This window comes from Brachypodium distachyon, chromosome 4 (genome assembly GCF_000005505.3).
Source record: "Brachypodium distachyon strain Bd21 chromosome 4, Brachypodium_distachyon_v3.0, whole genome shotgun sequence".
In the NCBI taxonomy this organism is placed as follows: domain Eukaryota; kingdom Viridiplantae; phylum Streptophyta; class Magnoliopsida; order Poales; family Poaceae; genus Brachypodium; species Brachypodium distachyon.
In genome coordinates, this window is record NC_016134.3 from 36,524,032 (window position 1) to 36,537,103 (window position 13,072).

At 47.4% G+C, this 13,072-nt stretch overlaps 1 protein-coding gene across 1 annotated transcript; it reads left to right on the forward strand.

The window, feature by feature from the left end:
* Positions 1–1,665: 1,665 nt before the first annotated feature.
* On the forward strand, positions 1,666–12,327 carry LOC100837111 (glutamate receptor 2.9). The gene is made up of 4 exons (XM_014902187.2): positions 1,666–2,158; positions 7,526–8,820; positions 10,094–10,801; positions 11,306–12,327. Exons 1-4 carry the CDS (start codon positions 1,840–1,842, stop codon positions 12,089–12,091), a joined length of 3,108 nt encoding a protein of 1,035 aa, XP_014757673.1. The 5' UTR covers positions 1,666–1,839; the 3' UTR covers positions 12,092–12,327.
* Positions 12,328–13,072: the final 745 nt, after the last annotated feature.

Below are 13,072 nucleotides of genomic sequence, written 5' to 3' on the forward strand. Positions count from 1 at the left end.
GTCGATCGACTAAGAGTTAGTCGGATGAATCGTATATCACAGATCGAGAAGAGAGTTGAACTATTAAAGGGATGACGATTAATCGCCTATAGTTCGACAAGGTATATCGTGAGGCAAAATGGACTAAGACGTATGTCACATTGGAAGGTACGTCGTCATGACTCGATGGTACTTGGGAGTCGGCACGTTCTGCTAGGAGCCGCTACCGATTGATCGATTGTGAGTCGGACTCCAATCGTGTCCAAGTCGCCATGAGCCTGTGGGGTCACACACTTAAGAGCGGGAGCAAATATTTGGTCGGGTTGGACCCGAACTGGAATTGGGCTGACAATGCGAGTTGGACTCGCAGGGTGGATGGGCCACAAGGCTTGGAGCCCACTTCCACTCGATATATAAGCAGGGGCGTGGGATGCCTAAGAGGCACGGTTTTTCCACTCTCATGCGTTGAGAACCCTAGCCCGATTCAGTTCAACCGTCGCACCGGACCTAGCAGTCCGCCGCCGGAGCTCCTCCTCGCACGTGTGGATACCGGCAGAGGTGCTGTACGTTCAGCACTTCGACGATCGCGGGATTGGATCGGCTGGATCGGATCGAGGGACTGCACTGCATCAAGGCGCCGCATCAATAATCCGCAACTGCGCGTCTAGTGGTAATCCTCGTGGCCTTCTACCTCGGCTAGATCTTGGGAGTTCACGTAGGAAAAGTTTTTGTTTATCTCTACGCGCCCCTTCAGTTGTACCTTGAGGAAAACAGTGCTGCCGACCATGGGCTGGGAACCCTCACTATGCTTTAAGCCATTGCCCCAATGATGCCCACAACATCGTGCCTATTTGCTCTACTGTTGTCCTCTTTGCTGGCGTGGTAGAACTCTTGTTTTTTGCCCATCGTCCATCCCCCACCCTTCGACACTCTACGCCCTCCCTCCCTCAAACTTCCGTATTCGGACAAACATTCATTTTTTTAGCTGCCGTAGATATTTGCTCTGTATTAGTTTCCGATAGTTTACTACAACAACTTTGTATTCATTTCTGGGATTCCTATATTTGTTTGTGTTTTTGCAAGAAATGTGACATCACTTGCTTCCGTCCGTTTTCAGACATAGCTACGTGATGATCTAGTGCACATACGACACGAAAAGAGGCCAAGTTGACTATTCCAATTGACCAACCATGGCCAATTTGGGAATCATCGGTGTTCTCCACGCGTATTGAGGGAGGATCAGTTGTTGTTTTTAGAATTAAGGAGCTCAGCTCCCGATTTCATTAATGAAACCGCAACAGTACGTGTGACATAGAGGTCCAACAGAAAGAAAGAAGGGAGGATCAGTTGTGTGGCCAGAAATTTGTATCCCAACCCCGTTCAGACGCCTGAGACGCGGCTCCCATGACGCGGCAGCCAGATCGAATGGAAATTTCATGGATTTTGTTTTGGGTTAACGTCTGAAGACTAATCATCGGCTTGGTTTTCCCATCAGGCATGTAGCTCGGCTCCGGACTCCGGAGCCATGCAGCAGCGTTATGGTTAAGCTGACCAAGACCAACCCATCGACCTCAAAGCAGGACAAGTATACCCGTGGAATTCCATGGCCAGAATGGTATTCAGTATTCACATACTTGAGGCCAAGAAACGACCAGTTGAGTGTGGGCTTGGCGCATGGGAGGAAGATACATACACTACACGCACGTTCGTAGATCCGGAGTAGTACTAGTCAACGGCGCGGCCGGGCGCCAACAAGGGAACGGATTGGCCGGCGCGTACAAACCTGCATGTAAAGGCAGCGCCACACGACACGAAGGCATCGAACGCTAGCTTCAATTGATCCTCTTTCTCTAGCTAGCCATGACATCAGCGAGGACTCGTCGGTTCGTCACGGCGGCGCTCCGGCGCCACGGCCTCCTCCTCATCGCCCTCGTGCCGCTTCTCGTCGTTGGCGCCTCCGGCGTCACGGCGCAGGGCGGCTGTGCTGCGGGGGGCTTGGTGGAGGTGAACGTCGGGGTGATTTTGGACACCAAGACGTGGTCGGGGAATACCAGCTGGGCGTGCATGGAGATGGCCATGGAGGATTTCTACGCGGACGCTAGACACGCCGGCTACCGCACCAGGCTCAAGCTCCACCTCAGGGACGCCGGGTCGGACCCCGTCGACGCCGCGTCCGCAGGTACGTACGTACTCCTATATATGTACTGTACGCAAGAACGCCCGCACGGGCACGGCACACGATCGAGTCCGAGATTTGTGCGCGCAATATGCTGAATTGCAGAGCAGTGCTCCACCGTCCCGGAGCTCCGAGATCGCAGAACCGATTTCCCTTCCAGCCTCCCGGTACACAAGCACCGCGTGAGAACGGGCATGGATTTTCTGACGGCAGTGACTTAGGATGTCTTTGGAACACTTTCAGCTCCACGAATTTGGTAGGACCGGTCATTCATATTCTACTTTTTCGTGAAACTGGAGCTGAGAAAATTAATACTCCCTCTGATTCTAAATATTTGTCGAAATATTACATGTATCTAGATGACTTTTAAGAGTAGATACATTTATATTTGGACAAATTAGAGACGAAAATTTAGAATCGGTGGGAGTATTTAACACTAGTTTTATCTCGTTGTATTTCTAAATGGGAGAAACTAATCACAGCTCTAATGCCAAAAAAAAGAGGAGGTATAAATGACGTACCAAGCCTGCCAAATTCATGAAGTCAGAGCTGTTTCAAACACACCGTTAGTTTGGCAGTCGCTAGATAAAAATAAAATCGACAAGGAAGATAAGCAAAACGTTGTACCATTTGTCCGCAGCATTGTTGTTTATTTCAGATCGGGCGGCTCAGTTTTCTCTATGTTAGAGCAACTCCAGCTGTCCCCCATTTCGCATCCGGCTTGCCACATTTTTGGGCCATATGAGGGCGCCGGCGCAAAGTGAAAATTTGGGGCCTGCCACGTCCCAGCCGGGCCCTCGATACTAAAAAACCAAACTCGTGAAATTTCATCAAATTAGGCAAACATTTAACAAATTTAGGCGACATTTCATAAAGTTCGGCTACATTTTATTAAACTTAAGATAATTTACATAATAAAAAAAAACCTAGTCATCTAGGTGGTCCATCCACGAGTCGCCCACGTCGTCGCCGGAGCTGTCGAAGTTGAAGCCGGAGTCATCGTCGGAGTCGATGACGATGACTCCCGGCTCGTGCTTCACCGGCACGAGTGTCGGTGCCGCCGCCTTCTTTGCCTCCTCCTTGGCCGCCTCGGCCGCCAGCCAGGCCGAGGCGTACCCGATGACCCGGGAACTCCTTCGGGTCGGAGTCGCCGCGGTGGTCGATGGCGGCTCTCTCGTACTCTGGAGAAGGCGCCTCCTCCTCCGGCTCTGGCTTCGGCCGCCGTGCTCCGGCCGACGATGAACCCATCGGGCACGCGAGGACAAGCCGGAGCCACCTCCCAGGTAGCGGTGGCGTCCAGCTGGTGGAGGAGGGGGAGGAAGGGCCGGGGGAGGAGGGGGCGCGGCGCCTCCATCGAGCCGCGGCTGGTTGTTGTCGGTGACGTGGGTGATGACACCGTCGATGGTGCGCCCCCGCCAGAAGGCGCACTGGCCTTCGATGTTGTTCTGCACCCGAAATCTTGGACGGCGCAGTTGTGCTCGTCGGCGAAGTGGCCGGCCCAGGCGGTGCCGGTCTCCTGATCCCACTCCGCCAACGTTTGTTGCGCCGGCGTTAGGGCGACCTAGCGCTCTCAGATGCGCTCGCACAGGCGAGCACCCGTCGGCACCGGTGGGACGGGGGCGGCAGTCCGGCGGTGAAAGGTAGCCCGCCGCCCGGATTGCTTCAGCCTCGTCCCAGCAGAGCCACCGACGCTCGTCCCAATGGGCCATGGCGTCGAGGGCGAGGGAGAGAGAGGAGAGGAGGCGAGGGAGGAGACGGCCGAGGTGAATGAATGGCGAGGGAGGTCGACAGCGCTGCCTATTATAGGCCGTCGGGGGTGTGAACGCGGCGGGAAACGGCGTTGGAAATGCGCGGGGGCGCGTCGCGTGGAAGCCGACGGAATTGGACGGCGGTTTGACCTGGCAACCACCATAAACTCGCCTGCGAAGCCGAGGCGAAGCTGGTGGCGATTAATGCCGAAGCCGTTGAGGTCAGTAAATGGGCGGTGACAAGGCGGGCCCATGCCATAAAACGCGACGCCGGCGCCCCCGCTCGCCTCCCCTTGGGCTGGGTTTGGCCTGGGGGCGCCGGCTAACTTTTTGGTCCGTGCCGGCTAAAAAAACAAATTGGGGAGGCCGGCTGGGTCCAAATTTTCGCATCGGCGCCCCTAAGCCCGTTTAGGGGGCCTTTAGGGGGACCGGCTGGAGATGCTCTTAGATTTTTTCTATAGGTTTGTGAGACACCTAGCTAGACTTTCTTTTGACCGTAGATAATCACTGTTAATCATTGTTATATAAATAATGTTCATTTAATCATTTCACATAAACAATGTTTCTTAGTTACTATAGATAAATCCGTGTTAGATAATCGTTGTTTTTTGCGAAAAGAACCACCGATCTATTAATAACCATCAACACCAGAACAAAGAGTCCTGCAAGTAATAAAAATTATAAATAGATACTTGAGCCATCTAGCGACGACAACAAGCACTAGAACGAGCAGATGGCAGGCCACCGTCCTGGCCCTTAGATCACCGGAGCCGGGCAGAACTTGCCAAAAGAGAGTTTGTGATAGTGGACGGTGGGGTCGGTAGTTGTTGTGCTAAGGACCCAAAGGACCAGCACACCAGACCAGCAACCATTGCCAAATATGAGAAACATATCGTAACAGCCAAACCTGAAATCACACAAACAAAGACAAAAGCCGACTGAAACCCGAAAAAATCATCCAGATCCCAAGGGATTCGCCGGACACACAGCTCTACGCACCCTCCCCCAGAGCGAGGAAAGGACGGGAGGACCTTATTCTGGCAGCAAGATATCGTCACCGCCTCACCATCTTGAAGAAGACGAAAGATCCTTCCGCCGCACCTCCAGGGCCAGGAGGACTATCGGGGGCGAGGCGGCTGGCAGCGCCGCCGGCGGAGGAGTTGAATAACCTAGCCGCTGCTAGAGGTCGCCTGCTGTTCTTCTCGTACCCTCCTACCGGCTCAGGCTATTCAAATAAGAGTAAAAAAAATACATTGTAACTTTCAAAATGCACGTTTTGATCCTAATAGTTTCATAAGTTGTTCATCCAAGGTCCTAATAGTGTCTAGGTGCGTGTGATATGTCCACGTGGGAAATATTTTCAGAAACCCACTGCCTTTTTCTCATCCTCCCTGCGGCAGCACCTGGCCGGCCAGCACCTTCTTGGGCGCGCTTAGGACCACCGGTGAACAAATATGAAAGAATTATGGTTCAAATATGCAATTTAATACAATTAGAATCCAGTTTACACACCTCGCATAGTTACAGAACTTGTGGTGCACTTTACTCTTAGAGGATCTCATTCCGCACTTCGGATGGTGTTGTCTGAGCATAGTAAAAACGTTTATTTGACGAGCACACTTGCTGCGGAAGAGATAAAATACAAAACAGCGTGACACGGCCAGGGCAAAAGCCGAAGGCACGAGCCTGAGAGCAAGAATAATAAGGGAGCAGGCTGCTGGCTGGATGCTGGCTATATGCAATGCCATGTCAGCTACAACCAACCTTTATATAATAGACTGACTATTAATCTGGCTATTAGTTTACCTTTATTTAATGCTTGCATGTGTATATGATCAATTGTGATCCCTTGTAAACTGCAACTTCGTGACCATTTCAAAAAGCATAGTAGAGTGCTCTGTAGTTAATAAACAAATTAGTTAATTGTAGAGGTGACTTGCATTCTGCCAGTATTTAGTGTACTCCGTACAAAATATAGCGAAACACTTAAAGTTAAATTTGATTGCTCACAAACTGAAGCCCAAAGGAGTAACATAATTCATAATTCTGTATCAGATCTTTTGGGATTTTCATGAGGTGTTTATCTTAGTTGTCAGTACAAAAAGCATACAATTGTCCTATCATTACAAATACAAATGAAAGCATCATTATCCTGCTACAAAGTGTACTGTGAAGTCCAATCCTATTTGTGTATTAGGTTCAGTAAGCTAGCAGCAAATTAACCAACCGAGATGGGAGCCATAGCAACACAGACCAAGCTTGCAGATGGTAGTCCTCAAGATTCTCAGCGGTGGCTGTAGGTTGTGTTGAACCTCCAGTTCCAGCGGGCGGTATCCACACCGAGGGACTTGTGTCCACGAACTGCTCACAGGTGGTGGATGTACCCCGGCGAGCCAGCACGGTGGGGAGGGGGCCGCCATGGATTACGGTGGGAGTGACCAAGCGCCAGCTACAAACATGAAAGGGACAGCCGGTGATGGGATGGGTTGAGCCATTGACGGTGGGGCGGACTGAGCGGACGGTGGCTGGATGGGCTGAGCCGTCGGCCATGGGAAACTCCAGAGGAGCTGGTGCAGATGTCCTCTTGGAGTGTCCGGCCATCTCGCAGCAGGCGCCGCCGCCGGCGGGCTTAGCGTCTAGGGGTATTGAATTGCGATTTGGGGTCGATTTTGGTGGCGTTAGGGTAGGATTGGTGCCGGAGGGCTCGATTTGCAGGAGAGGCGTGGTCGATTTAGCGCGGAAGGGCTCGATTTGATGCGGGATTGATCGATTTGGCGCGGGACACAGTGGATCGAGGGGGGAAGAAGAAGCGCCAGCCTATCGCCTGTCACGGGCTGCAAGCCGGCGTATTCTCCTCGTCGCGTGTGCTACAGGCGGGCGATAGATGAAGCGCCCGCTTCGCTCTCTCTCCTCCTTTCTCTCTCTTCCAGGTAGGATTTACGTGACATGACAAGCCTTGTAGCCAGCTGACTAGTCTTTATTATTCTTGGTCTCATGCAGCGGCGGGGTGTCGCGATGGCTCTAGTCCTGTGGTTAGGGTTCCCGCGGCGGCCAGGGTTCCTTCCACTCAGCTCCTGCCTCTACTTGTAGTGGTCTACAGAGAGGAGAAGGTACTCGTTGCTTCTCCGTGCCCCCCCCCCTTCACCCCAGTTCGTCATGCCTGGTTAGAGCATCCGAATCCTCACTAGAAGACCGTGTGAATATCCTAATTTCTGCCCATTGCCGGGGTGAGAGAGGAGCTGGAGATCAAGTGTGGCGAGTTCACCGTTTCTCTGATGTTATGAACACTTGATTTTTTATTTATTGAGGAACTACACGTGAAAAAATTAGACTCGTTGAGCGACCAAAGTACTCTCCAACTTTGCTTCTTGGCGCTATTACTTGAGGTAAATCCACATTCCGTATTCTGCAGATTTTAAACCAATTGAATTAGACCCGTTGAGCGACCAAAGTTTCAGTAGTCAGTACTGATATAGTGATATGTACCTACGTGCGTTTTCATTGCCCTCATTTCTTTCTTTGACGGGCTAAGACGGGTGCTCTGCCGATTCATTAAACATTGCCCTCGTTTCATAGTGAACCTTCGTGGTGATATCTCTTCTTAATATTATCAACATTTCAGGTGTTGATTTACTCAAAAATGTTCGGGCACAAGCTATTGTTGGACCGCAGACGTCAACTCAGGCTAAGTTTCTGTCGGGGCTTGGGATTAAATCATCGGTACCATTCATTTCATTCTCAGCATACTGCTCGTCGCGACCCGGACAAAATCCATACTTCATCCGGACAGGATGGAATGACTCCTCTCAAGCAGAAGCTATAGCCTCGCTTGTTCAGACCTACCATTGGAGAGAAGTCGTGCCTGTCTTTGAGGATGACGATTCCAATACCAAATTCATTCCTGACCTCGTGGACGCCCTCAGACAAGTTGGCACTCGTGTTCCATACAGGTGTAAGATCCGTCCTTTGGCTACGGAGGATGATCTAAAGCGAGCTATATTGACCTTAAAATCCAACTGGACAAGTGTATTTGTTGTGCGTATGTCGCACACATTGGCCAGTAAGTTTTTCAATCTTGCTAAGGAGGAAGGGATTATAAGCCAGGGCTTTGTCTGGATTACGGCACATGGCTCAACAGATATCTTGGATGTGGTTAATTCTCGGGCACTTGGTGCGATGCATGGAGTTCTTCAGGTGAAACCTCACGTTCAGGATACCGTGGAACTTCAAAACTTTAGGCAGAGATGGCGCAATAAGTATCGATCGAAAAAACCGGGCACCAGATTGAGTGAGCCCACACTGTCAGGACTCTATGCTTATGATACGGTATGGGCATTAGCATTGGCGGCAGAGAAGGCTGGATGTGGATGCAGCAAATCAGAATGTGTGCGATCTGTATCAAACAGTGGGTCCACTGACTTTGAAAAAATAGGTGCTTCCAAGACTGCTAAAAAACTGCGAGGCACACTCTTGGACGTCAATTTTACGGGCTTGAGTGGGGAATTTAAAATTCAAGATCTGCAACTACCATCAGTGAATTACGAGATAATCAATATTGTTGGTCGGGAGAGAAGATTACTCGGATTTTGGACTCCAGGATCTGGCATCTCCAGGAGTCTAAATAGGACGGCTGACCTTCCCACCATCATATGGCCAGGAGATAATGGAGCTGCACCTAGAGGTTGGCTGTTCCCAATGAATAAAAACCTTACAATAGGTGTACCTATGAAAGGTGGGTTTGACAAATTTGTAACATATGAAAATGGTCCCAGACCCAAAGGGTTCTGCATCAAAGTATTTGAGGCAGTAGTTGCTGCTTTACCCTACACAGTAAACTATTCCTACCACGTATTTAAAGATGGGAAAGGAAAGAGTAACGGAACTTATGATGAACTTGTGCAAAAAGTTTATCTTAAGGTATGTGTGAAGTGAACTTCTCTTTGCTCTGTCTTGCTCTTGTCATGTTCTCTCCTAGGCAAAGGGGATAAAATTTAGCTGAAACCTAGCAAATCTTCACTCCAATGAAGATGTCAATCGGTGGAGGTGATCTGTTATCCTCTTTACCCCTCTTGGTGTAAGCCGTTAGATTTGTTGCAAATGCCCGAGGTTGTGGTCTTATTTGCTGCCTAATTATAGCCTGATTTGTTTTACCGTACCATTCTGTTGGGTATTCTAATTGTTATATCTATAGCAACACACGGGTATTTAGCTTAGAGTGATATAAATTCATGAGAACATCGCGAATGACTATATGTAGTGCTCCCTCCGTTTCAAAATAAGTGATGTAAATTTGTATAGATTTTTATATAAATCAACGTCACTTATTTCAGGACGGAGGGAGCATATGATTATCTTATCGCTCTTCTGAAGTATACAGAACTAATTGCTCATTTCCAATTATTTACTGCTCTTTAGAATGCAAGCATGTTTGTTAGGTAATATCTCTGGCTATCTTTGATTTCTCATGAAAAGGACTTCCCTGTTATGAATGTTTAATCCGTGTGCACAAATTACCAGTCTACCTTGACAATTACAGTTCTCATAATCTTATTTGCACTCGGTCATGTTCATTCTTTTCCTTACGTGAGACTTTCTAAAATTTGTTCACTCCTCTTCTTGGGGAGGCATACATTATTACATTTGAAGGATCTGCGTCATCATAAAGAGGTTACTGTATCTTAAATACTTTAAGAGGGTCTTTTCCTAGTTATTATTTTAATCAACCACTAGTTACTTGGTACCATTTTCAATAAGAAAAAAGGCTTTGTTCTCGAACACGCACTCAAAATGTGTGTCATTTTCCTTTTAGAAGAAAACCGTCAAAATGATGAGAAATATACAAGCCACCCTTGGCAGCAACAGCCAAAAAGAAATGCTTTGTAGACAAATGCTTTTTGATTTATTAGCATTGGTAGGTGATTTAGTTTAGCCAAACTGTACATTTAGGCTGTGTTTGGCATTGCGGTGGATTCTCATGATCCAGTTTGTTCCACCCGCTTTTGCCTAATTTAATGCTTATCTAACCAACTTTTTCCCGTTTTTGTGTGTATTTTTCTGCAAAAGATTATGAAATAAGTTCAGCACACCATAGTTTAGCAGCCGCAAACTGAGCCTTATAGTGTATACATTTGTAAAGCTTATAGCCTGTAATAAGAAGTTTCTGAACTCAGTTTATATGTGTTGCTAACAGGAATATGATGCGGTGGTAGGTGATATAACAATCTTAGCCAACCGTTCATCATATGTGGACTTCACTCTTCCTTATACTGATTCAGGGGTACGCATGCTCGTTCCAGTCCGGGACCGGAGACAGAAGACTGCATGGACCTTCTTAAAGCCTTTGACAGCAGGCCTATGGTTAGGAACTGGGGCCTTCGTTGTCTTCACCGGTTTTGTAGTCTGGTGTATTGAGCACAGAGTAAATGAAGGATTCAGAGGTCCCCCAGTCAATCAAATTGGATCAGTCTTCTACTTTTCCTTCTCAACACTCGTATTTGCTCATAGGGAGAAAATCGTGAACAACTTATCAAGAGTTATAGTAGTTGTTTGGCTTTTTGTGGTGTTGATTCTGCAGCAGAGTTATACTGCAAGTTTAAGCTCAATTCTCACAGTGGAACAGCTTCAGCCAACAGTCACCAATTTAGAAGATGTTATCAGGCAAGGGAGCTACGTCGGCTACCTCAATGATTCTTTCATGCCTGGACTTCTAAAAAGTTTGAAAATTGATGAATCAAAGACGATTGCCTACAACTCCCCTACGGAATATAATGAAGCATTAACAACTGGAAGAGTTGCCGTCATTATTGATGAGATACCATACCTTAAGGTGTTCCTTGAACAATATTGCCGTAACTACACCATGATTGGACCGACCTACAAGTTTGATGGATTTGGTTTTGTAAGTCTAGTTCTTTTTCCAATATCTGTACTGTGGTAGTGGTGCCTTTTTGGCTTTGGCACATGCAGAATCTTTTTTTTTTGGGCATATTTATGTTTTAGGATCCTACTCTATTACTGTACTAGCTTAATTTTTATATTTATATGCCATTAGAGCAAACTTTGAACCATACTCTGAAATTCCTGAGTTTATTGGATGTGACCATGCTAAGGCAACGAAATGCAGCATCAGATTTATTTTTGTAGCTAAGAACCTATGGAATTATCATAAGTTTGCTTAAGGTTTCTCTTTATATTACACCGGACTGTCCGAAGTTCGTTCAGTATGACATTGTAGTAAGATTATTAACCATTTTGACAGTAAAAATATGATCAATAAAACTTCTTCCCCAGCCCTATTGTGGGGCTTGTATGAATGATGAATAAAACTGCATCAGTGTTATCAGTGCTTGTCTAATTGATATTATAAGTTTATAACTAGCTAATGTCTGAGTTACTTCTGCAGGCATTTCCTCGAGGCTCTCCACTCACATCTGAGATTTCAAGGGAGATACTGCGATTCGCATCAACTACCAAAATGTCAGAGCTGGAGAAAGCTTTGTATGGCGATAATCCATGTCCCGACAAGGATGACTCCCAAACTTCAAGCAGCCTTACGTTACACAGCTTTCAAGGGTTATTCATCATCACCGGAGCATCTTCAATGCTGGCACTAATCCTACACATCGTCATAACATTTTATAACGATTGGCATGGTTTGAATAGTGACAGCAGTCAGAATTCATGGAACAGATGTCTCGACATCCTCTCCAAGCTCTTCCAGGAGCGCAATTGTCCTTCTAATAATCCAGATAAAGAGCCCACAACAAAAAGTGTTGGTACTACTACAATTGAGATCCCACCAAATTTAGATATGGATGCAGTTTGTCCACCAGAAGAAGGAACACCAGCTGAGGAACTTTCTGTTCAGGATGCAGAACCACCGTCATTTGCGCATTCTGTGAGCAGTCAGAGTTCATGGAACAAATGTCGCAACATCCTCTCCAAGCTCTTACAGGAGCGCAATAATCCTTCTAATAATCCAGATAAAGAACCCACAACGAAAAATGTTGGTACTGCTACAATTGAGATCCCACTAAATGTTCTTCTTCGAGAAGGAACACCAGCTGAGGAACATTCTGTTCAGGATGCAGAACCACCCTCAGTTGCACATTCTGAGAGGGGGCTTAATGTAGCAGCTTTTTTATCTCGCAATGGGAGTTCAATCCGCCGGAGACAAGTGAACGCATGACTACTGAAGTACTGTTCGATGTAATTATTTATTCATTTAGCTGATGTTTGTGACACAGTATCTCTTTTGAAGGTTAGCTTGGTGTAAGATATTGCCACATTGGAAATTAGCGCAAGTTATGGGAGCAAGCAATTCTGATGCTTGTGGTCCTGAAAAAAACATATAAATATAGTATCCTGCATGCATGTTGATTTTCGCATCACCCAAAATTCCATGAAATCATCAGATGACGTTCATTGTAAGGTGCCACCTGATGCTGTTTCGAGGGTTGTACATTACGATCACATTTGCAGAGGAGCTCTTTTACAGTATCCCTCTAGAGCAGGCTATTGCAGAGATATAAACTGATGCTATCAGCATGAGTTCAGGAGACAACCAGTCCATATATGCAATTATTGAAGGGAACTACGGCGGGCAAAAGCCAGCCTGCACAATTTTATTAAAACCAGAGTTTACATTTACAACAATTACTGTTGACTGTGATCCAAATCCCAGTGGCCGGAACTATGAGTTCAGGGGACAACCAGTCCATATATGCAATTATTGAAGGGAACTACGGCGGACAAAAATCAGCCTACACAACTTTATTAAAACCAAGCAATTACTGTTGATTGTGATCCAAATCCCAGTGGCCGGAACTTCCGGCTGAACTTCCGGCTGAACTTCCGGCCATTCCAGGTGCCGGAACTTCCGGCCCAACTTCCGGTCGAACCTCCGGTTGCTCTCTGTTACTTTTCGGAAAATTGCGGAACTTGCTGTGGAACTTCCGGATATTCAAGAATATGCGGAACTTCCGGCCTCCAACCGGAACTTCCGGTGTGACCGTTACGGATCTAAGTTGTCCTAATGCTCCTGCTATATATACCCCTTGTATGTCGTCGTTTCGGGATGAGTTGAGTTCGTGAAATCTCCGTGACGTTGTAAACACTCCCATATAGTGAAGTCTCGCTGGCTGGCGCCCGTGGTTTTTCCCTCTCGTTG

Excerpts from the sequence above, each read along its gene's own strand:
- LOC100837111 (XM_014902187.2), top strand. The coding sequence starts at position 1,840 with ATGACATCAGCGAGGACTCGTCGGTTCGTCACGGCGGCGCTCCGGCGC. Across the intron at positions 2,159-7,525 it reads CGTCGACGCCGCGTCCGCAG|GTGTTGATTTACTCAAAAAT; the intron begins GTACGTACGTAC and ends TCAACATTTCAG. Across the intron at positions 10,802-11,305 it reads AGTTTGATGGATTTGGTTTT|GCATTTCCTCGAGGCTCTCC; the intron begins GTAAGTCTAGTT and ends TTACTTCTGCAG.